The sequence below is a fragment of the Lepisma saccharinum genome, chromosome 20 (genome assembly GCF_977018435.1).
Source record: "Lepisma saccharinum chromosome 20, izLepSacc3.1, whole genome shotgun sequence".
NCBI lineage: Eukaryota > Metazoa > Arthropoda > Insecta > Zygentoma > Lepismatidae > Lepisma > Lepisma saccharinum.
The window spans coordinates 29,883,645-29,909,483 of NC_139248.1; the positions used below are offsets into that span (position 1 = coordinate 29,883,645).

General features: G+C 37.3%; 1 protein-coding gene across 1 annotated transcript in view; it reads right to left on the minus strand.

The window, feature by feature from the left end:
- Nucleotides 1–1,310: 1,310 nt before the first annotated feature.
- Dhc36C (Dynein heavy chain at 36C) overlaps nucleotides 1,311–25,839 on the minus strand; it is a 369,284-nt gene continuing 344,755 nt past the window's right edge. Inside the window, exons 57-63 of the mRNA XM_083142304.1 lie at nucleotides 24,373–24,529; nucleotides 19,987–20,153; nucleotides 13,729–13,963; nucleotides 11,030–11,181; nucleotides 7,685–7,822; nucleotides 6,223–6,366; nucleotides 1,311–1,517 (exon numbers count right to left, since the gene is read on the minus strand). Coding sequence (XP_082998430.1) covers nucleotides 1,311–1,517; nucleotides 6,223–6,366; nucleotides 7,685–7,822; nucleotides 11,030–11,181; nucleotides 13,729–13,963; nucleotides 19,987–20,153; nucleotides 24,373–24,529 — 1,200 coding nt within the window. The remainder of the gene's footprint in view (nucleotides 1,518–6,222; nucleotides 6,367–7,684; nucleotides 7,823–11,029; nucleotides 11,182–13,728; nucleotides 13,964–19,986; nucleotides 20,154–24,372; nucleotides 24,530–25,839) is intronic.

Here is a 25,839-nt window from a genome sequence, read left to right on the forward strand (position 1 = left end):
GTAAAATATACATGTAATGAACACCAGAATACAATTATTTATTGCAACATTCACATATCTCTAAGTATACGAGGTACTTATAGTGGATTTGATTGGGTGGGCAATTAGGTGGGCACAGGAAATTTTGGTGGGTGCTTGCCCACCCCTGTCGCCGTTCCTGACGTGTAGCTGAAGTTCAGCAACAAATGCTGCAGGAATGTGGACCTCTAGCACTTAAAAGTGACTCACTCTCAAGAATCAACAAGATATTTGATGCAACTGGAAGTGTTTCAGACCTTAAAAATCTGGTAAGCCACGAACAGGCAGAAGGAAAGCCAATTACATCTTCAAGCTTGCATTGACTTAAATGGAGCTCAATTGATAATTATGTGGAAAACAGATAAAATTGTCATTGTGATATCTAAGTTACTATCTTCAGAAAATAACAAGTTGCCAACATTATAATTATGTTCTCATCGTTAAACGTAATTGATGATCAAAAGGTGCACCTTTAACTCGTGGTCACCCTGAACAATGTAATTCAAGAGTCCACGAACTCTCATTTTAAAAATTCATTGCCGTAAAAGTAGAAAATATTTCCGAGTTTTGTTGCTTGTGGTGATATGTGGGCAACTTTGGATCCAGATCATTCATTGGAGGTTACCTAATATTTCTGTACCAGGGAAAACAATAGTTTATGATCTGGTGAAGCGGTTTCGCGATACAGGTAGTGTTCAAGATAAGCCTAGAAGCGGTCTCCTCGGAAGTCACTTTGGTGGTTGTCAGAGCTTGTAGGAACATCTTTTTCTTCCTGTCAGAGGCTACTAAGCACCTGAAGTTACGTGCATATAGGGTTCATATTGTGCAAGAGTTATTATGCCTTTTAAATTTTGCAAAGCAGGTTGACTACTGCCAATGGTTCGAGAGAATCATGCGCAACAATGCGATTAACCAGCTTAACAATACTTTCTTCAGTGATGAAGCCTGGTTTCATTTGGACGGGTTTGTTAACAGTCAGAACACTCTGATCTGGGCTTCAGAAAATCCACACATTACATGCAGTCCTTCTTAACTCTCAAAAAGTTGGAGTGCGTTGTGAACTTTCTTGGCAGCAAATCGTGGGACCAATTTTTTTAAAAAACAACTGTTAATTCAGGTGTGTATAACATTATCCATAATTCCATGCTACAAAATTAAATAACATGAAATGAATCTGGATGTTGAGACAAGCACAGGCAAACACTATTAACAATAAACAAATACACAATGAATGGTAAATGAATTTTATTTATTTCAATTCATCTACAACAAAACACAACATAAATTATGAATTATGAAGAAAGCTGGCATAATAATGCAACACCACGAATGATCCAATGCTCAGGTGGTATTATGGTCGGCAGACGCATTGCAACCACAAAGTTGGTGGAGTGGCCTGTGGTGGACAGCACACCCCTCCTGTCAGCAGTTTTGTACACAGGACAGGTGTATGATACGATGTCAGGAATATCACTTACCTTTATGGGTTTAACCCAAATCTGAAAAGCAAACCCAAAAATTTATGAACTAAATACACCCAGCATAATAATAACTGTACAGAAAAACAATTTGAAAAGTATGATTAAAATACTTTGTGAGAGATAGCTACGTATAAAATCTTGAGAATGTGTTTCTGTGCAACAAGTGGGATATACACTTCCACATTTGTTTTTACTAAAATTTGTTATTTGTTATACTGGAAAATAAAAGCAGAATAAAGTTTGTTTGTTTAAATTTCATTTAACCTATTATGTACCAGAGTCCTACAAATAGGATAGAATATATTTTTGTTTTCTGCTAACTTTAAGATAAAATTTTATGTTCAGGGATTTTGTTTTACAATTAAGGAACACATGTTATTTATCATGTTCATACTTTAAGAGGGGGGAGTAGTGATGTGTTTTTCTAATTTCCTTAGAAAAACATGCTCCTTAACTTGTTTTATTTTTAATAAAAAAATAATAAAATATGTTGAATTTTTAAAACTACCATGTCCCACACCGTGGCAGTGCAGTCGAAGGTGCAAACTTTGGGCTCCAGCTTTGGGGCACATGCAGGTTCGAGTCTCCTAGGAGAAGCATGACAACTTTTCTGCTGAGATTTCAGCCTGTGTATAGGACTGGTGGCCCACCCAGACAAAAAAAGAGATTTTTTGGTATTTCTAGCACACACTTCATGGAAACTGTTTGAAACAGTTGCAATATTGTGTTATGATGAAAAATGTCCCAGAAATATCAATGAAAGTAAATTAGAGTTACTAGCTTATCCATGCGGTATAAGAAGCTAACTTACCTGAGGGGGATGAGTGGCTCAGCCATCCCCACATTTTTTATTACTAAAATTAAAGTAGCTATGTTGCTACTGAATAAGTGCTTCCTTGGTTGTTTATTGATTGATTGATTTGGTCATTTTATTTCGATTTTCTGCCACTTTTTGCTAAATGAGGATGAGTGATGATGCAATGGAAATGATGAAGGAACACTCACAGAGAACACCTATGCCTAGTCTGGGAATTGAACCTGGGACTCTTGGGATAGTAGCCATTCTGTCATGGAGGTTGGCCTTTGTTGATTATATAGATGCAGTTATGTAGTAATTATAATAATTACAAAAATTACCGTCATTAACGAAAAACAAGAACAAATTATTGCATGTCCCAGACATTTTGTTAACATTAACTCAAACTAAAAAAATATTTTTGGCATCCATGATTTTTTTGTTTATGTAGGCATTTGATTTTTTTTTTTTTTAATAAAAACGTTCACAGTTGAAAAATCGAAAAACACGAGGTGGTGGGCCTGGCAGCTAAGTCCAGTAGAACCTCCTTTTTATGTTTTTGAGTACGGTTAAAAAGCACATTATATATCTGTAATTTTTATGTTTCAATCAGCACTTCTGCCTCTATACAGATTCTATACAGATCCAGAGCCTTGGATGTTTTCTTGAAAATATAACACTAACAGGACAGAGATACATCATAGATACAATATAGCTCATGGGTACCCAATGATCATAATACAGAAAGCGATTTGTAACCAAGGAAACTAACAGCATAGTACAAAGTCTGACCGGAAAGTAACCATACATTATAAAGTTATCAGAAAAGACAAGAGATTTGGTTCAACATTTCAACTTAGGACAACATTCAGCAGCAAGAAAGCACTAACAGGCATATAATCAAACACTAAGCCAGACCAATCCATACAAGTCAGTAAAAACCGCACATACACCATATCATGCAATTGTGAATGATCTTATGTACGATAATCAGAAAGATCAAAAATGGACAAACACGCATGGAATGAATCCCATAGAATGCACTGGAACAACATACAATATTACACAAAGAATCAAATTAAAATGAAGATAAATTTTAAAAAAGATTGTCTTCATAGTCCCACCCCTAAACCCTCTAAGTAGTGCCAAATATTTCGGTACAAAAACCGAGCACATTTTGGGTTAAAAACAGGAACATAAAAATCGCACTTCGGTGTTGAAATGGTGCATATAATTCTAAATTTGATTTAAAAACTATACTTATTTGATTTAAAAACTATACTTATTACACAAAATAAACATTTCATTTCTAACAGAACTTTTATTATGCAGTTGTCAGAGTATTAAGTTCATTTCTGTGTAAAGGAGTCCACTTTTGCTTCTGAAATATTTGCAGCAGAATTAGTCAATTTTTTGTGATTTTGCATAATTCACAGGGTAAATTCAGACTTTAATACGTGTTGTGTCAGTAAATACTTTAAATTTCGGATGTAACAGTTTATTTCGCATCAAACAAAAAACATGACAGGAAAATGCACCTCACACCTTCCAAAAACATTAAAAAATGAAAATTACAGCGAGTTATTTCATATTTTATGCTTACATCAAAAACAAAATATGCATGCCATCCCAGTATGGAATTCAAGCAAATAAGCCCCCCCCCCCTCCTCAGTGTAAATAGTAACTCAAATGTACAAAAAAAGTTGCATAGTGGAGAAATATGTTTGCCTGACAGATCCTTCGTAGGTTCAATGACCACTACCAGCAGAAGGAAATTTGTTAAGCTGAAGAGGAAAGAAGCAATGCTCTCTCGAAGCCTTGTAGTAGTATCTACAGTAACTAATTAAGAGAGACAATAGATAAATGACTTCAAAGCATATGCTCTCTGTACACTGGATAACCGCAAGTGCATTTGGTAGAAGAATCTGTACAGGTTTCATCAGTCAGTGACGAACATTGATTGGAATTCTTCCTCTTTGAACCTGCCTGATATTCCTCTCCTAATCATGACTAGGGTGTAAAGTTTTACCGTGTTTGTGCTGTATGTTGTTACCTGTGTAAGTCAAACATAACTACGAATAATGACCAATTAAGATTGCATGTGATGTTGACGAAGGGACTACAATGGACCCTGATTCATTCAATTAAGCAACTAACATTATTAAAGTATTGCAAAGTAAAATAAAATTGCTGACAGAAACTTACCACAGGATTTTATCAGTAAAATATTAAAAAAGAATTTTATAAAATACTTATGTTGGTGAGTATGTGATTTACGTGAAACTACGTTTCGGGATATAACTAATCCCTTCATCAGGTAGACATACTATGCCAATTTAATTATGACATTGGCTGCGTCAGACAAGGCGTGGATCAGGAGGTATGGTAAAAATAGGTAAAAAGGTTAAAAAATTACTTAAGGCTACTGAACGCGTAAAAGTGCCTCATTCCTACCATTACGTTAAAATCCTGATGGGTGTATCCATATCATGTATCCGTTGGGTTACGTCATATCTAACTTGAAGTCTACTATTTCGCGAGACACACTAACAACGGCTGAGGTGACCTGGAAGCCGATTTTTTTTCCTTCTTGTGTCCCACCTTTTGAACATTTTTATCTACTTTTCGTCAATGTTCCCATCTTCTCTATTTAATTTATTATCCCTCCCTTTGCAGATATAAGCTGCCTCATATACATTTCTACTTAATGGTTTATGATCAATCCTCCTAATTTCTTGCTTCTGAATTTCATGCTCTTCTTGAATTGTGTGTTCTGAAAGTCCGGTTCTTGGTGTTCCTTCTTTTATATCTTTGTCTTGTTCCCCCTATCTAATTTTCATGCTCCAGCCGGTTTGACCTATATATTCTTTATTACAGGAACATGTAATACTGTAAACCCCTTTTTCATCTTCAGTTTTATTTTTCCTTTCTTTTCCATCCTTTTTACATTGTGTAAAATATTTATCAACGGTTTGTGGTGCCCTCATCCCGCATTTTACGCCGTATTCTTTGGCTACTCTTTCTATCATTTCCGAAATTCCTTTAAAATATGGAACACCGATGTATTTATGTTTCTTCTTCTCCAAGTTGGTTTCGTTATCCTGCGTCTTTCCTCCCTTGTTATCATTCATTCTTTCCCCATCTTCCCATTCTTTTTGCATATTTTATATGCTTTCCTACGTATCTTATTCAAGTTTTCCTCTTTATATCCATTCTTTTGGTTAAAAATGTTCAAAAAGTAGGACACAACAAGGGAAAAAATCGGCATCTTATATCTGCAAAGGGAGGGATAATAAATTAAATAGAGAAGATGGGAACATTGACGAAAAGTAGATAAAAATGTTCAAAAGGTGGGACACAACAAGGGAAAAAATTGGCTTCCAGGTCACCTCGGCTGTGATTAACGCATCTCGCGAAATAGTAGATTTCGAGTTAGATATAACGTAACCCAATGGAAGTAAGAGGGGAAATGCACCGCACCGCACCGCACAACTTCCGACATTCCATGAGAGGCCTCCTCAGTCTAGTGTACAGCGTCTATCGAGCCACTCCTGAAAAAGTGGTTTTTAACATGTTCCGAGTATAATTGTTTTAGTGTTTTTATGGACACCCATCAGAATTTTTACGTAGTGGTAGGAATAAGGCACTTTTACGTGTTCAGCAGCCTTAAATCATTTTTTAACCTTTCTACCTATTTTTACCATACCTCTTGATCCACGCCTTGTCTGATGCAGCCAATGTCATAATTAAATTGGCATAGTATGTCTACCTGATGAAGGGATTAGTTATATCCCGAAATGTAGTTTCACGAAAATCACATACTCACCAACGTAAGTACTTTTAAGTATTTTATAAAATTCTCTTTTATATTGTACTGATAATTTATATACGTGAGTAAGTCGCACCTGCATCAACATGAATACTTACCACAGGAACAATGTCAAAAAGAACTTTGGGTAGAGATTCATCTAATGCCCAAATTTCAGGATTCCAACGAGCACCATCCAAGAACATTCCCTCGACATACACTCCATCTTCAGGTGGGTCTGCAAATTCATTGGTGCTCATAACCTGTGAAAGAAATTTCAACATGAAAGTAACCAAACAATGAATACATTGAAGTCTCTATTAGCACAGACAAGGACATTTAGGGGTGAGGGGTTCAGGGGGTCCAGACCCCCCTTCCCAATAAAATAATGAAAATGTACTTGTTTAGTATTTGTTGTACTACAATTATTATTTATGATTATTTACTTCCTATGAACTTGTAAGGTAAAGATTATTATATTGGGACCATACTGCTTCGAAGAACAGTATCAAAGAAGATTTATGCATGCTACTACTTATGATAATATGCACAAAATATTAATCAGGAACTTTACATTTCATCAACTGGATCTAACATTCTCTTTTATTATTAAAAAACATATGCAATTCTTTATCTATTTGACATTAGTTTCCTTGTTTTTATACAAATTTTGTTGATCTTAAGTGCACTCAAGCTAGATAATAAATATGTGCTGTTAGGTATTCATAACATGTATTCATGTAATAATAAAAAAATAATATTAATAAATATACATATTTTAATGTTTAATTTAATTTTTTAAATTTAAACATTATTATTATTATTATTTCTGAGACACTTGGTTCGGACCTTTTCCCCCTGAAATATATTTCTAGACATGTGCCTGAGCACAGACTATAAATTAATTTTTATATGAGGTACACATGATATAAAATTAACCTGTCAGCAGTGAGAAATCAAAACTTTTCTCTTCTTCCAGCTGTTCCTGAAGCATCTACATTTTCCAAACTAGTTAGCTAACAATCTCTAGTGTCTTACTAAACAGAAGAATATGATGTAAATGAATGGAAAAGTTACATCTGCAATTCTGCCAATAAAAGTACAGGTTTTAATACAAATATGACACTACTCGTACTATATTAGTCCAACAGCCACGACAATTCCCGAAACAGTGAATGTGAACACAAAATGACATTTCATTACAGAAAGCTATGAAAGGAGTTCTGAAAGAAGTTTGCTGACTGGTAATCTGGCACACTAACAATTTAAAGAAATGAAATGCCCCAGAACAGATATATTACAAAAAATGATTAAGCAATTGTCTTCAACTTCCACAAACTACAACTAATAGCACAGTTACAGATTACCAAGAGCTGCCAATAATGTTTAGCACAAAAACCTTGAACTCCCTCATTTCTGTCAACGAACACTTCATTGAATGATTCGTTTTAGACCCTAATTTTGTTTTTAGTGCCTATTTTAGAGTCCTAAAACTGGGTTTCTTTTCTATGCTAAATTTCATAGGTCTACTTATGACAAAGACTTGATGGATTTACATCAAAGAGTGAATGTGATACGTACCTCATAATCATAACCCAGCAAGTCAATAGCAATTTTATATTTTCGAGCATAATTCTGCTGAGCTCCAGTAAGAAAGGCTTGTGTGAAGAAGAAGCCCGAGATCCAAAACACAACAGGAGGTCCTACATCGTACCAGCTCTGCAAGACGACATTATCAAAGAATAAGCACTTTCCTCATGACTTACAATAACTCTCCAACATTCTATTTACAACTCAATGCTTACCTTACGTGCAAACATGTACAGAGTTTCTCGTACAAATGGACTCCGGAGTTTAAAAAAAATAATTAATACTTTTAAAATGTCCTCCTTCGTGGCTAGCGGTCTAAGGCACTGTGCTTTGGATTCCGACTCCGGGACAGCATGGGTTCGACTTTGCCTGGGTTTAGTCGCTCGGTTTTCGGTCTGTGTATAAGACTGGTGGCAACCTACCATTGTCAGGAAATTGGGGAGCTACAAGCGAGTAGCATAACCCGGTCTGGGAAATCTCCTACAACGGCTGAGGGTTCGACGTACTGAACCCGCGTCACCCCATTACTGGTTGAAGATCTCCACACCTCTAGGTAGGATTGTGGGAGGGAGACTGGCAGTTAGGAGATAGGCCAAGGCTCTTCCAGGGCTGTTGTGCTACGGGATATGTTATGTTAAATAATGAAATAAGTGAGATGGAAGAACACCGTTTTTCAAGAATGTATTAGGAACTCAAAACAGTTCTGCTTATGAATATGTCGTGTGGAGTAGAAATTTTAATCAGACTCGGGAGACTTTGATTTCCTAACAGAAGGATTGGAAGAGGAGAGCCAATTCTATGGCCACCACAAAGTCCTGACATTAAACCTTTTTTTTTATGTTGGGACATATTTAGAACTTTGTGTACACTGAGAAGATTTGTGAACTTCATCTACAAGAAAGGATAACAACAGCCATAGCAACTATAACTTCCAAATTTATTAAATGGAGGGGGGGGGGGAACGTCAATGTGTGCTCTTTCACATTATCTATAAAAATGTAAGTTGACTTTCTTGTTTCTCATGTATGAAGGGGTGACACCCAAGCCAAAGACACCATTCGAACCCCAGGCCCAAGATTCCGATGGCAGCCTGGGCATGAGTGTTGTTCTTTGTGAGTGTCTCTTCATCAATTTCATTATAGGGTCATTCCATGTGAAACCAACCAATAAAAAAAGATTTTTGAACATTTAAGATTCAGATTTTTAAGATTTTTTGTTTGTCAAGAGGACGAAAACTGCCAAATTTCAGATTTGTTGGGCTCATAGTTTTTGAGTTATTGACTTTCAAAAAAGCAAAAATCTGAAAATTTAAGACATTTTGAAATCTTTAAACAGCTGTAGATCAAAAACAATTTGACCTAGAGCTCGGTTTGGTGTCATTCTCTTCTGCTTGTAATGATCTTTAATTTGAAATGCAACATGACTGTGTTACTTGAATTTTGTAATTTTTCATAAACTCGAAAAAAAGTATTTTTGAAAATCTCAATTTTTTTTTCTAAAAAAATATGTTTTGAAGACATCAATTCACTATTTGTGTGCAAAATTTCATAATGGGACGGTAATGGGTTCCTATGGAAATTAATTATTTTGTATTGTAATGTGTGTGAAATTTGCTAAATTTGTTGACTTCCATGTTAAAACCATAACTATAAGCTGACTGGTTGATGTTCAAGTCTTCATATTAATCTATTTTACATTTTTTGAACTACAAATAATTTGAAAATTTATAATATTTATGACTTTTAATATCATGTAAGCAAATTGAAAAATGTGTAGACTGACCTAAACATGGCTACAACTAAGAACATTGAAAGATTAACAGATCTATAAAATCAGAAAGGGGTATTACTTGAATTTCTTAAGAATAATAATTAATAATAAATAATTATTTAGTACAATACTGCTAGTAGATGTTCTTATTGTAAGAAAAAAATACTCCTAGGAGTTATCCACTTCCTTGAATAAGGATGCTCTGCAAAGGATTTATTTAACAAATATGACATATACGTATTTTTAGACTAATTATGTATGTCATTTAAGGAAGAAATTTATGGAAATTATGTGCTGATTAGAATGATAATTGTTTTAAGGCTTCACCCTTTACCACTTCAGAGGTAGTTATCATTTTGTAAAGACCTGAAATGCAAAATCATCACTATGTCCAGTTGCCATTTCTAAACCAGATGTGATAAAAATAAAACACTGTTAGTTTTGAACTATATAAAGGGTCTTTCATTAAGAGTGATACTTTTTAAAATTTGAAAAAAAAATAAACCACTCAACGTATCAAAGTAAATTGTGCTTTATTTTGAAGCTTAGACATTGCAGTTATGTTCTGAACAAAATATCGTTCAAATGTCCACCACGGCTTTGAACACACTGACGCACACGATGGCTCCACTGATCCTGATTTCAGTGGAAAAAATCATCTTCTCAGACGAGGCGCATTGTTGTCTTAGTGGATTCGTCAATACGCAAAATTGTTTTTATTGGGGCGAGAAGAACCCACAAGTGGTCCATGAGGTGCCATTGCATTCAGAAAAACTCACTGTGTGGTGCGGTTTATGGCGTGGCGGCATCATTGGACCTTATTTCTCTCGAGATGATGACAGAAGAACCGTTACCGTCAATGGCAACTGCTACAGATCCATGTTACGCGAATTTCTGTGGCCAGAACTTGACACCATAGATATTGAAAACATGTGGTTCCAGCAGGATGGCGCTACGTGCCACACAGCTGATGCTACGCTCGATTTGCTGAGGGAGAAGTTTGGCGACCGGATCATCTCAAGACGTGGATGTGTGAATTGGTCGCCACAGTCGTGTGATTTAACACCCATGGATTTTTTTCTTTGGGGCTACATCAAAGCCCAGGTCTATGCTGACAAGCCACGAACTTTGGAACATTTGGAGGCGAACATTCGTCAGGCTATCGCAGACATAACGCCACTAATGTTGGACAGAGTGGTTAACAATTGGAGCCATCGTGTGCGTCGGTGTATTCAAAGCTGTTTTGGACATTTGAACGGTATTTTGTTCAGAACATAACTGCAATGTCTAAGCTTCAAAATAAAGCACAATTTACTTTGATACGTTGAGTAGTTTATTTTTTTTTCAAATTTTAAAAAGTATCACTCTTAATGAAAGACCCTTTATATACAGATAGGTAAAATTATACACAAAAAATACATGTTTCAAAAATGGTCAGGTGACCATTTAATCAAAAATTGAGCCACTTCAAATGAATTGATTCAGATGTATTTTTTTTTCTTTACTGGTTCTTTCACAGACCCCCTGTGTAGTGATAAAACAAAGAAAGCACCTAGATGAACTTACTTGTAAGAAAGCCAGTCTTGCCAAAAAATCATTGACATAGCTTCCCAGAGGCTTCAGCGATGGGTAGGATTTTTTCTTCCAAAGAGCTGGAATTCTAGCCGTAATTATACTATTGTAAACTTCTTCCAGTTCTACAGACATTACCACCAACCCTAAAAAGCGAAAGAATGGAAGCTAAAATATGATTACAGTACTACTACTACTTTTAGTGGAATTTGGTGTCCATTCATATGTTTTGAATTAAAAATGAATTCAATACAAGTTAAGGATTTTTTAAAAGAAGGGTAGTGATATGCTGCGACACACTCTTTACATATTTGCTTCAATATTAGCATTTTAAAGATTCTTAAAAATTAAAATTTTAACCCAATTAACTTTCTATTGTATATTAAACTCTCATTATTCCTGTACATATTTTTTTTAGGTAAGTTGCTATTAAATCATTTTCTCTCTTCTTAAAAGTCCACTAAAGATATGGAATTCATGAATAATTCCCAGTGCCTTCACACAGAAGCCAAGGAATTCCCAGTCTGTAAACACCCTGATTAATGCTGCAAATGCCCTAAGAAAATCCTGTACACATGTAAAAATGTATCCCTGATAATTCATACAGGGTGATTATAAAGTCCATGACATTTTTTGGAATCTGCGACTAATAACAAAACAAAATAAATGGTACTACAGTACAGAAGAGACACCAAAACACAAAATTAACGCTTTCCACATGACCTCCACAAAATTAACACTTTTCCACATGACCTCCATCAATTTCAAAACAAGTGTCCCAACGGGACAAAGTAGCATTAAACACCTTGTCCAACATATCCGGAGTGATCATCTCGCATGCACTTCGTATGCGTTCTTTCAGCACTGTGAGATTGGCAACCTTAGTTTTGTAGATCTGCTCTTTGATAAGATCCCAAGCAAAGAAATCTAATGGGGTAAGGTCAGGTGAACAGGATGCCCACATACGAAGAGATCCTCTTCCTATCCACCTGTTGGGAAAGGTGGTGTTGAAGTACTCCCGAACAGTGGTTGCAAAATTGTGCGGTGCACAGTCTTGTTGGAAAACCACTGTACCAAGGATACCATCATCCAACAACTGCGGTTCTAGGAACAATTGTAACATGTCGAGGTAAGTGCCTCCATTGATTGTTTGTTCCACAAACTTGAATGGCCCATAGACTTTTTGTTTGGTCATGCTTAGCCAGACATTCACTTTCAGAGTGTCCCTTTGCCATTTGATGGTATCATTGGGCAGCTCATTGCACCATATTCAACAATTGTGACGGTTCACATGTCCACAAACGTTGGGGCACTTGTTTTGAAATTGATGGAGGTCATGTGGAAAAGCGTTAATTTTGTGTTTTGATGTTTCTTCTGTACTGTAGTACCATTAATTTTGTTATTGTTGCCGATTTCCCAAAAATGTCATGGGACTTTATAATCACCCTGTATATTAAAACATAATTTGCATAATTCCTAGGGTAATCAGAAATGAACCTACAGCTTAAAGTGGAACCCAAACCACTATGTGCACACGCTGGGTATCAAACCTGGGACCCCTTTATTACAAGGTGATTATACTTTAATTTAAATTAAAAAAGAGGTGTACATATTATTACATAAGATGAGTTATATTAAATCAAATTGGGATTTGTGGTATTTTCCAACTATTTGCTTATAAATGTATCACTGATAATTCATATATTAAAACATACTTGGGTCGTTTGGAAATGAATTGGACTGGCAACACTGCATTGTTGCAAATAACATCTGTCAAGCGAACATTGTTTTGCTTAACGGTGGGACATAGTTCTACAGTCTACCACAAGATTCTAACCAAGAGAGTGGTTCTCTGCAGCCATCAGGAAACTTCCCGATAAATGGGAGCAGTGCATTCAGTAAGGGGGAGATTACTGGTAATGTACATCTTTGTATTGCAGGTAAAATATAACAAATGTAGATTATATAATGCTTGTCCAATTCATTTCCGAACACCCTTAATAATTTGCATAATTCCTAGGCACACAATGGTTCCCATTGATGGTGCATTAATCCTAGGAAACTATAACAGAGATATTTTTTTTGTTTTACGTCCACTTTTTAAACAGATAGGGTGGCCTCCCCGATGGCGCAGTGGTTGCATCGTCGCCTTGTAATCAAGGTGTCCCAGGTTCGATACCTGGTGGAGGCACATAGTGGTTCGGATTCCACTTTAAACTGTAGGTCCAGTCCCGATTAGCCTTACTGTGCACAAAGTGGACTTAAAACAGATAGGGTAATCAGAACTGAAACTACAGCTTAAAGTGGGACCCAAACCACTATGTGCCCATGCTGGGTATCAAACCTGGGACCTCTTTATTACACGGTGATTATATTACCACTACACCATCATGAGGCCAGGGTAATTCGGAAGGTACATGGCACCATTAACCCATTAGCTTTGACTTCTGTAAGCTGTATGTGTACATCTTTCTTTCTCCCCTGTGTTCTGATTGCATGCTTCCTGTCCTATATTTGTGGTCCATTCAACAAAAGGGAAAATAACATTAGTGGGTTTGAGTTACACAGGTGGATTTGATTTGGAAAAAAAGGGCATCTCCAGTTCTTACTTAACTGGGAACTGCTGGTGGAGAGGGATTCAATAACCAAACTTTAAACTGTAAAAAGATAAAGGAATTATTTTGTTTCATTACCTTTAATTGCCTTTTGTAAAGACACCAAGCTGGTTCTCACACAGACAATGAGGTGATTGAAACGAGTCATTTCCTGCACCAAAACTGTATTCATTGACTGGTCATATGAAGTTGGATACTTGTGGAGGGCTGCTTCCAAGTCAAAACTTGGAGGCAACTTCTGAAGAATGTCTCCGGCAACTTCTCCAACAATATCGTCAGGTGACTTTCCTCCACTCTGCGTGGCAGCTGCTGCCTAATTAAGAAAACAATATATATTGTGAAAAACACACAGGGATGAATTTAGCAATATATTGCTTCAATTCTGTGAAACTGTATTCTTATGTAATTGCCTTTATTCAACTATAACTACTACTTATTTCATGTTAAGCTCCATTTACATGGCCCAAAAACCTAAAAAATGACCTAAATAATGACCTAAAAATTACTAAAAATGACCTAAAAAATTAAAAAATGACCTAAAAATAATTCTCGCTCCTAAAACAAAAGCTTCATTTTCATAAATTACAAGAGAGGAGTGCAATATTTCGATTAAGTGCTTATGTACTGTATTTATTTATTTATTTACTTTTACATAAAATACACCACAAAGTTTATATGTTTAAGTAATTCAACTTTCAGAGCGACACTTACAGCATCTGAAAATATATGAGGGTAATTCGGAAAGTAACCACCATTGTGCCATGGTGCTAGTAGTAGTGGGCAGAGTGCAACCGTTGTTACATCACGCAATCTGTGATTCAGTAAGCTTCCAGCTGTGCTAGTGAGAGCATCATAGTGCCGCGCATGTGCTGGTTATAACGTCACAAAATGTGTGCTGCCATCAAAAATCTTGCCAAATTCGTGGTATGCGGAGTGATAAGATTTCTTTGGGCAAAAAATCTGTCAGCGGCAGACATTCATCGTGAATTGTGTGCTGTATATGGCCCAAACATTATGGGTGAAGGTTTTGTGTGTCAGTGAATCAGAATTCTCAGAGGGAAGAACAAAAATTCATGGGTTGATTTGGTGTTTTAAGTCCACTTTATGCACAGTAAGGCTAATCGGGACTGGACCTACAATTGGGATCCGAACCACTTGTGCCTCCACCGGGTATCGAACCTAGGACCCCTTGATTGCAAGGCGACGACACTACCACTGCGCCATCGGGGAGGCGAACAACAAACAAAAATTCATGATGAACCTAGAAGTGTAGGCCTTCTGTAGTGAGTGACGATCTCGTCAAGAAAATTGATGACAAAGTTTGTGAGAACCTTTGATTCACAATCTTGGAACTTTCTGCAAAATTTCTGAACATTTCTCGGACTGTGTTGTACGAGGTTGTCACAGGAAAATTAGGCTACCAAAGTTCTGTGCTCGGCGGGTCTTGAAAATTCTCATGGAGATCCACAAAACCAGTCGAATGGTCTCTGCCTTAGACTTTCTTTCCTGGTACAACATGGAAAAGGAGGAGTTTTTGAACAGAATAGTGACTGGTGACGAGACTTGGGTGGCATTTGTGAACGCTGAGTCACAGCAACAGTCAATGGCATGGGGTCATACCGGTTCTCCAAACAAGCCGAGGAAATCCCGTCAAACTTTGTCAGCGAGGAAGATTATGGTCACCGTGTTTTGGGATGCTAAGGAAATCTTGATTGTCGAATTCATAGAACATGGTACGACAATCACTTCTGAAGTTTACTGTAACACTTTGTATAAACTGAGAAGAGCCATCCAGAACAAACCCCTGCTGACATCTGGGGTTGTGTCCATGCATGACAACGCTCCCCCTCACACTGCTCGGTGAACACAAGACCTTTTGCACCAATTCAAATGGGACGTTTTAGATCATCCCCTGTACAGCCTGGACTTGGCTCCTTTTGATTTTCATCTGTTCACTCACACGAAGAAGTGGCTTGGGGCACAGCACATCGCTGACAATGAGGATCTTCAAAATGCTGACAGAGGTTGGTTGAATTCCCAGGAAGCCGAGTTTTATGTAGAAGGGATTGGTAAGTTGGTGAAACGCTATGACAAATGCTTGAATTTACATGGCGACTATGTTGAAAAATAGAGGACAGCTGTACCTTTCAGATGTAAAGTAAAAATTTGTTGTATCTATGCGTTTTTTTTTATTTACAGCCAAACAGCTGTTACTTTCCGAATGACCCTTGTAGCTGTGTTATGTGTGGATCAGATTATAATAAAACATGATTTTTCATCAACTTCCTAGCTATAGTTATGAGGTTTTCATGAGATAATAAAATTACTTAATGGATTAGAAAAATAATATTTTGTAATATATTGTCTTTTTTACTTATTTTTTATCAGAATGAAATATGAGCTCAATTATTCACAGAGAACTGCAAAAACTTAAGTACTAAATAATTAGCCAGCTGATTTTACACACAATTAGAAATTACAACATAATAATTTCAAGATTGAATGTGAATACATGTTTTATCAGGTTCTAGAAATTACAGTTGTTGGAGAAAAATTAAACTAAAAATTTCGATCAAAATGTTATTAGGAACTTCAATTTTAATTACCATCCAACCACAAAATTACTCTGTATGTGGAAGCAATTGTAAAAATTCTGTATAATTTTGGGGCACTTCAGCACATTGTAAATAAATGCCAAACTTAATTACAATGTGTGTATTGTATGCACAAGTACCAGGTGGCCCACATAAAAGTAGCTCGGCCGGGTAATACCAGAGACGAGCTAATAATTGTGTGTAACTCTCTGATGCCTGTGCCGCTCGATGCAGTTAGCACCTTGAAGGGTCTGTTTCTGTCTGGCACTGCAATGTGGCACCAGCATGCCTGCCCAATGTGCAGTTGTTTAGTTTTGTTGTTTAGATGGAATTGCCTGCCTAGCAGTAAACAAGTCGCGTCGAGAAGATGGTGTTTTCCGTGCAGCAGCGAATTGTGGTAGTGGAAGAATATGTGCGGACGGGTCAATTAAGAACACACAAGAGGTCTTCACTGCCAGGTACCCAGGTTCCATTTATCGGGTTACGTGAATGCACAGAATACGCGGTACTTGTCTGCTGAGAATTCACATATCCTGCACGAAACACCCCTCCATGACCAAAAAATTGGTGTTTGGTGTGCAGTTTCAGGAACACATATAGTGGGTCCAGTGTTCTTTGAATCAACAGTGAATAGTGCAGTTTATCGTGGCTTCTTGCAAACGTTTTACATTGAACTGACACCAGAAGAAAGGCTATACTCCTAATTCCAACAAGATGGAGCCAAATGCCACACTTGGAACGAATCCCTGGCATTGGTGTATGAACTGTTTACAGAAGAGCGCACAGTAAGCAAGTGGTTGTGGCCCCCTCGTTCTCCGGAATTGTCCTCCTGTGATTTTTATCTCTAGGGCTGGTTAAAGCAGAAGGTGTATGCAAATAACCCCCACACCCTGGCGAACTGAAGCAAAACATTACCAACATCATCTGGAGCATCACCCATGAAGAGCTACAGGCTGTGTCAGCCAATATGCTGTGATATGCGCAGAAGTATCTCGACATTAACAGGGGCCACTTTCAGCATCTCATGTAACATGCAGGTAAGCCAGTGTTCATGTTTTCCTACTCTTTTTCTTGGCCGGTATCCAGTATTATCACGATGGGCTACTTTTATGTGGGCCACTCAGTAATACAGATATAATTATGGAAAAGTTATACTTTATTCAACTAAGTGCTGCCGTACTATTTTAAGAAAGAGATGCTTCATTTGTTTGATATTCACAACATTGAAAGTAACCAATTCATATTTTCAATTTCATATGATGCTAAGTTATTGAGAATACCTCAAATTCATAAATTAAAATATAAAATGAGTTTCTTACCACAAGATCCTTGAGGCATATAAGGAGACATTTAAAAATCAGAATAAAAGTACGCTACATTATTACATAAAAATTGTCTTTCTAATATCTATTGAAGTATTGAGTAATGTTTTAGACTTATGCAGTGATGCCTACTTATGAAAAACAATTCAACATGCATTCATTGGTAAATTTTCGGACAATTTTACTGCTCACTGAAATGACATGATTGTTGCATATATGTGTTTATTTAGTACTCTGTACAAAAGTGTCTGAAATTTAAATGTGTGTTTATTTTTTAACTTAAGGCAAACAATATAACCACACTAAATGAGCAGTGCAAGTATTAGATAGGCCTACATTCTGACTTGGGCAACGTGGAAAAACTTTGAAACACTAAAGGCACAGTGAAACGAAAATGTTTGGGAACCCCCTGCTGTAAGCTATTTTACATATCTAGGTATTAAGTATTTTAGCCTCTCATTCCCCCCGAGATATAGTCACTGGCTAGAGGCGTAGAGAATGTGTTCGCTTAATAGCCTCCAGCTTCGCTCACACTATTATCTCGGGGTGACAAGAGACTGCACCGGGAGATTGGTAGATTCTCAATAAAAATACTGTTGTCTCGTCCCACACATTTAATTTAATGAAGGATATTCGAAGGGATTGTATACGGTAAGGCAATTATCACTCACTCACTTTGCTCAGCCATAAGCTTCATCTTGTCGACTCCAGTTCGATATAGTCCAATTGTACACTTTGCGCTTGACAGTCGATGGTAGCAATAAGAGCAATAAGAGGGCTGACACATTGTGTCTCGCACTTTTATACTCTGAGGTGCATGACCCCGAAGTTGAAGCAATGTTCCTGCCAACTTGGAGCATACGTATATTATGCTGAGCAAGGGCCGTGCATACGCCACTCTTGCCCTACCGTCTACAGTATTTTATTATAAAAAATGAATCAACAACAAAATACTCTGCAAAAAATCTGAAATTCGTCTTTTACATGAATGAACAGCATAAATATGAAAAAATTACAAATTAACAAATTTTATACAAGAATGAATGTGTTGCTTATGATATTAAATAGAGCATAAAATTAAATATACTTACCGTCCTTGGCTGTAATGTGTGAAAAAAAGAAACAAATATTACTTTTTTCGGATTTTATTTTCCTACAACTATTAATTTTAAAAATATATATAAAAACGTGAATATGATGGAACTCTTATTATACATTTTCCTGGTTTATACCATTTCCTTCATTATAAGTTATTTAGCTTCACTGCCCTGATTAATGTATGATTCAACTGTATAACCGACAGTGGCGGCCGATGAATGGGGGCTGCAGGACTGTAGCTCCTGCCTCCCAAACAAATTATATTTTGTTGCCATTAGTGCAAAAATTAAATATTTATACTTCTGCTATCTTACAGCGTCCCATTATGCTGTGTGGAGCTTTCAAATTCACTTGGCTTGCGACAAGCGGCAAACTGGTATATGAAGCAGGGCCTCCCCCATGGCGCAGTGGTAGCGTCATTGCCTTGTAATCGAGGGGTCCCGGGTTCGATACCCGGTGGAGGCACAAGTGGTTCGGATCCCACTTTAAACTGTAGGTCCAGTCCCGATTAGCCTTACTGTGCATAAAGTGGACTTAAAACAGCAACTCAAACTCTGGTATATGAAGCCACTCCCCCCCTTGGTGACTGCCAGTACATGTCCATGATAACTCTAACGTAAGCACTGCTTCCACTTCCCTCCCTGCTAGGCCCTTGTCAATGCTAAAAAGCAGACTGCATTCACTGCTGTCTAATGTACGGTGGCGCTGCCAAGTGATACAAATCAAAAGCTCTCACACTATCATATGGCAACACCGTGCATAAACATGCGATTACCGAGAGAAACAGTAATGTGTCAGTAAGTTTGATTGTCAGTAAGTGCATGATAGTTTAAGTTTTCGAATCCATTCAAAGAGTTATTTGTTTTCTGGCAGTAAGTTCTATAATCTGGTGTTCTGAACGGTAAATCGTACAAGTAAAAATGAATAATTCATTACAGTATTTAAAGTCTGTTCGTTTTTATGAATGCAGCCCTCCTAACAATAAGTAGAATGGGCCGCCACTGATAACCAATATACTTCCGTACAACATCTGAATCTGCTGTGTGCTTTGTCTTACTTTGTTTCATACTTTTCTTGCTACGTATTTAGTTCCTCAAGCATGAGGCCGACGTTAACATTATAATATTATGTGGCTTAGAAGTGCAACAGAACAACACAGCTGAGCTTAGAACAAAGAGAAAGGAAGAATGCTCAGCTACACAAAAGCAGCCATGAGCAATTTAGTTTACAGTGTTGCAATCTCACAATAAATATACAAGATGAGTGACACCTGTACCTCATGTGCCTAACAGAGAATTAAAGCTTGTCACGAATTTCTTTACCTGTGTAAGTAAAATACTAGAAAGGAGAAGCTGTGTCTCTTGTTGATCCTTCACTATGTCCGCGTTTTCATTCATTCCAAACACCTCAGGATGGGCAACAAGTGGCAATGATTCGTTATACGACATGTAGTTGTCATATTCTTCCTCATCGGGTACGTAATATACACCTGAAACAAAGATAACTCATGAATATTCATTCATATTATGGGAATGAGAGACGCGGTAATAGATAATTCAGGTACCGGTACTCACGTTTTCCGCGAAGCTGTTTTGAGTAATATTCTATTAATTTCAGTAGCCACTGCCACCATCCTCATTGGAATTCGTTGTGTCGTTGCTTGGTGCATTTCTGCTGTTTCTTCTAAATTGTCGCTAGGTGTGCTGTTGTCGCCTGTATGTCTGCTGTTCACCGGTGTTAATTGATGCAGTAAGGGAAGCCAAGCATGGTGTATCTACGTTGAGTTCATGGTTGTAGTGCATGATGGCATGTGTTTCTTTGATTTTTGTGTCTATGAGCGTGTGTGCTTTGTATTTGACATGTACTTTTTCGATTTTATGGTTGTGGATATGTTGATATGTTTTGCAAGTCTGGTGGTGGGTTGGGCCATTTTCGCATTTGATAGGTGCTGCTGAATTCTCTCACTGATGGGTCTGATGGATCTGCTGATGTAATGAGCCTTGCTCTCGCATTCAGTATCATAGATGCCTGGGTTGTTGATGGGGGGAGAGGAAGTATCGTTTATGTTTGTTTAGTTGGTTGTTCATGAATATGTTAATGTTCAGATGAAGACAGTCGCTCACACAAATAAATAATATACACTTAACCAGTGGACAGTAACTATTAGGGTAAAAAGATATGAAATTTCTGCAAATGCTGGTAAAGATCTGTACCAATATTATACCAATTTGATATGAAATTACTAGGGGTCAGCTGGTACCGATGTATTGGTATCAACTCGTAACAGGTGGCATCGGTATCAGAAAGTATCAATTCTGATTTAATCATTGAAACAAATCAATACTGGGTATCTCACAAGGTCCAGAAAATGATTACATATGCTAGGAATTATGAAAAAATTGAAATTTCAATTTCTCTTGCACTGGTACTGAGAGGAAGAAAATGGATTTTCTGATTAAATGTTATTTTAATATTCCGATGTTGTTCTTTAAACATTCTGAAACAAAATTCTAGTAAACTTCCGGATTTATTGCTACCTGATTTAGCGCTAGTGAAGCGGGTGAATTGAGTTGCAGCCTCGAGTAGCTTTCTGCAGCCACAATTGAATGAATGTGGCAGTTTGGCTGTGTGGTTCCAACAGGATGATGCCTCAGCACGCACGCATCGATGAACGTGCTACGTGAAATGTTTCCAGGGCGTCGATCTCACTTTGAGGTGACATTCTATGGCCAGCTTGTTATCCCGATCTTGCACCCTGCAACTTCTTTCTGTGGGGGTACCTGAAGGCTGAAGTTTACCAATGAAGGCCGAGGACAACCAATGAACTGAAAGACGCTATCTGACAGGAAATCGCGGCAACACCATCAGACATGATTAGGAGGGTAATGCAGAACTTCAGGGCAAGACTTTAGAAATGTGTAGACTGTGCAGGTCGGTATTTGGACGATATCATTTTCAAAACAAAGTGAACTAATGTCACACAAAATGGTGGCTTGTGGCAATTTTGACAAAAAATGATCCATATTGTTCGTTGTAACTGTGCAAGACAGTGGTACATTTTGTTATTTGTAAATGTGAAACACAATGGTAAACCTTGTTCTTTCCAACTGTGAAATCAAATTTTGCACAACATCTATCGTTGTGTTGTTATTTACATATGAAATCCGGTAGTTAGTTCTTCTGCACACTGTATATTAACATTAATCAATATTCTGAACACAATTTAATTGTTACAAAGTGCAAGCATTGCACAGTACAGTGTCTCGATATTCAGTGGGACTACTTTCGACTACTCTGGTCACCTCTCGGACATCTGCATCAAGCCAATAGTTTTCTTTCTTTTGAGGTATGTTACCAGACTCAAGAAATAAAGTTTCATTATTTTGGAATAAAACAAATAAAGATAATACATGCAATTTTATTTAAGTTTATGTTTGTACTTATGACGTACTGCAAAAGTACATTATTTGAGTAAAAAGTATTTTTGAAAGTGGATATTTTTTCAAAGTAAGAAATATTTTATTAATTTGTAATATACAAGAGTGGTTATATGACCCTTGAAGAATAACATTGACATGTAAACTAACTTACGCTGAAGCAGCACATAAGTGTAACTAGCAGGGGGGTAGGGGTCCAGACCCCCCTGACCTGCTACCATCCCCCCACCCTGGGTGTCATCCGGACAACCCCATACATTCAAGGGGGGGGGGTCCAATCAATGATTTCAAGTCAAACTCGTCGCTGCTTCAAAAGATGAATTAGAAATCTGGAAAATTACATTCTCAAACCTTTGTCTACCTAGCACACCCATTTTGACTTGAAGGCAGAGTAGGCATTTTGCCTGTTTTTTTTTGTTTTTTTTTTTGAAAAAAAAAACAGGTGTTTTTATTTTCGGTTTTTACAGATAAAACATATACCCTCCTCATAGAATTCTGCCGCCTGTGCGACAGCCAGTTACTCAGGTCATTTTCACTTCTTCATCAGTGTCTAAACGCTTGCCGCCCAGGAAGGTCTTCAGATGGCGGAAGAGGTGGTCTGGACTGTATGCAGATGATCGAATACCTCCCAGCCAAAAGATTCGATCAGATCATCACCCACATACAGTCCAGACCTTGCACCTAGCAACTAGGAGGGTATCCAAAAACTCTTGAGTTCGTTACAATAAATGTTCAAACCAGCAAGGAAATTATGTAGAAAATAGAGAAGAGTATGTAAATTCAGAAAATAAATGTTTTTTTGAAATACATTTACTTACTTCTTTTTTATTGCAAAATGGACCTTACTTAAAAAATAACCCTCGTATTATCAGATTGGCAGCAAGGGAATAGTTCTAAAAATTTTCTTGCTTGCTCTGCTCGCAGTGAAATCATTTACTTAAGAAGCACACCAAATCTATAATCATTATTACTTCAAATCAGTTCTTATTAAGTGCTATATTATCAACTGGCGGTATACGCAAAACTGTGGACTAAATCATAACACACAGTAAATTACTAAAAATAAATAAATAATACCAAATGCACATTTCGAACATTTTATCAAATGATGATTTGGTCTTAATAAGTCTTCTTTCCAGCATATTTTTTTTTCCTATGGATACATGCAAATTATAAAGGGAAGTGTAACGTGCTTTCTTTTCCGACCAATATTTACTATGACACCACGACCATACGGGCCCGAACGTAGTCGAGAAGTAGACAGACCCCTATCACTTACCTAATCACCTTTATCTCTCCTGTCCTGGCACCTCCAATGTCTCTCACTTTTCATTACTCAGCAATGACATTGCCCGATTGGAAGTCACACCTGCATTCCTATTTCAAGATCTCCTTTTCTGCCCACAATATATATACATACACACACACACACACATATATATATATCAGCCATGAGTGCAACCACCCTCCTGGCCTGAACAAGGACACCCAGTAACTTCCCCACCTCATCCGATGCCCCCCTCCCAACCCATCCCACCAACTCACAGTTTTCAACGAGCCTGGTGATGAAACAGTGTTTTTTTCCGTTCTATGCACCGCTTCTTCTTCGATCGGAACCTGGCAACTCTGCAGGGCCCCAACTTCCGGTTCCGTCTCTTTCTTCTTATACTGAAGATGCCAGGATACAGTTAGCGAAAATTTAAAATTTTTTCCACTCTCTGGCGAGTGTTTCCTTTCTCCTTCTTTGATTTTTATATATAACAAATGCATTTGTTGAGGGGGCATCCTACAGTCAGTACGAGGGAGTAAAATTGGAGGTCGCGTTTTTATAATTTTATATCTTTAAGTAGGAGGGGTTCTTTTAGCCTGAGATGGTTTTACACTGTGCTTTTAACAATAACGATGGCCTTGGGAGTTTTAAAGGGTTTTAGTATGGATTCCAATTTCTCCTTTATTAATAACCAAACCTGTATCCTTGTTCCTGGAATTTTGGGAGAAAAGAATTGACGTGGCTATGGTGTATTTTGGATAGCCTATGCAACTTAAGAACCTGAAGAAGGGAATAGTTGTTCTCGAAACGTCGTTCATTGGAAAACAAGATACTCACGAAATGTAAGTAAAAAAAAGTTTTGTATTTTAGAATACTTTTTTTAAAATACATGTTAATTCCAAATTTAACAAGCAGAAGATAGTGCTGGATGTTTTTCACTTATTCTCTAAGATCAGAAAATAGGGGGAGGGGGATAGCATAGACAATGCTTAAGCACTTACCTTTGGTATCAAAAAGGTATCTTTCAGACTCCACCAATTCTGGACAATAGAAATTCTTCAGTATGGTAGTTAGACATCTCCTATCCCAATCATCTGTTACACGCCCTCCATAGTTGCATTCACCAGCCAGGTACCTCAAGGCTTCATATTGCACTTCCTACATGGAAAGAGAGAATAACAAAAGGATATGCAAATAAGATCACTCAGGTATAATAAAAACCAAACAACAACAAATCATTCTTAACAAAACAGCAACCTCTAGTTTAAAAATGGCAAGAAAGATAAGTTCATGTTAGGGGGAATAAAAAACACAGTTGAAATTCACTGAAATAGCAGTGAAGCAATGAGTTTCCATGTGGATGGTGGCAGAAGCCACCTAAATTAATAGAACATTTACGAGGGTTGCTGGAAAAGTTTCTGCAAACTACCAAAAACAGAGGCGCTAGTGTTCCCGCTATTATAAACATAGGAAGAATAGACCCTTTTTATGTTTAAATTATCTTTGATTGTTTGTTTAAGCCTATTCGTTTATTTTTCACAGAGTTTCGTGCGAGAAATGGAAATTTCTCGTGAACACTTTCCGCCAATGATTTTTTATGATTTGAAATGTAGTTTAACACAGAAACAATGCATTGAGCACCCTCATTTGACTTTTGGGGATGAAGCACCATCTAATAGGACTGTGTACAATTGGTTTTCCGAACTCCAGCGTGGTCGCACATTTCTCAGAGATGAATTTCGTGAAGGTCATCCATCCACGTCTGTTGTTGCCAGTAATGTTGATGCTGTGCATGAAATGATTGAGAGAGATCAGTATGTGACATACCGTGAGATTCAGGCTTCCTGGAACATTGACATGAAAGCAATACATATGATTTTGCATGATCATCTAAACATACGGAAACTTTCAAGCCGTTGGATTCTACACAACTTGACCGAAGCTCAAAAACAGGCTCGTGTAAAGAGGGAGGGAGGGAGGGAAGGAAGGAGGGAGGGAGGGAGAGAGAGAGAGAGGGGGGGGAAGCAGGTAGAGAAAAAGATAGAGATAATAGAGTGTCATTTCATAAAAACAAAATTACCTGACTTTTCCAGACCCAGAACCAACATTTTCCAGATCAAGTCATTAGGGCAATTCTTGTACATAAACATGTGTGTAAACAACATACTTACAATCCTACTTAACCAAGTTAACAGTCATAACAAGAAGGGAAACTGAACAGAAATAGACTGTTTAGTGGAACTGTTAGGGGTGAGCTTTTACGTAATACCTGCCGCACGTTGACTAATAGAAAGGCAGTTTATTAAGATATAAAAACACTTAACATGTAACAATACATGTTAAGTGTTTTTATATCTTAATAAAATGCCTTGGTCAGCAACTTAGTGTTCTTTAATATGGAAACAAGGCTTAATTATATTACAATAAAATTATAGTAAAATTTAGTAATATATGTATTATTACCCATA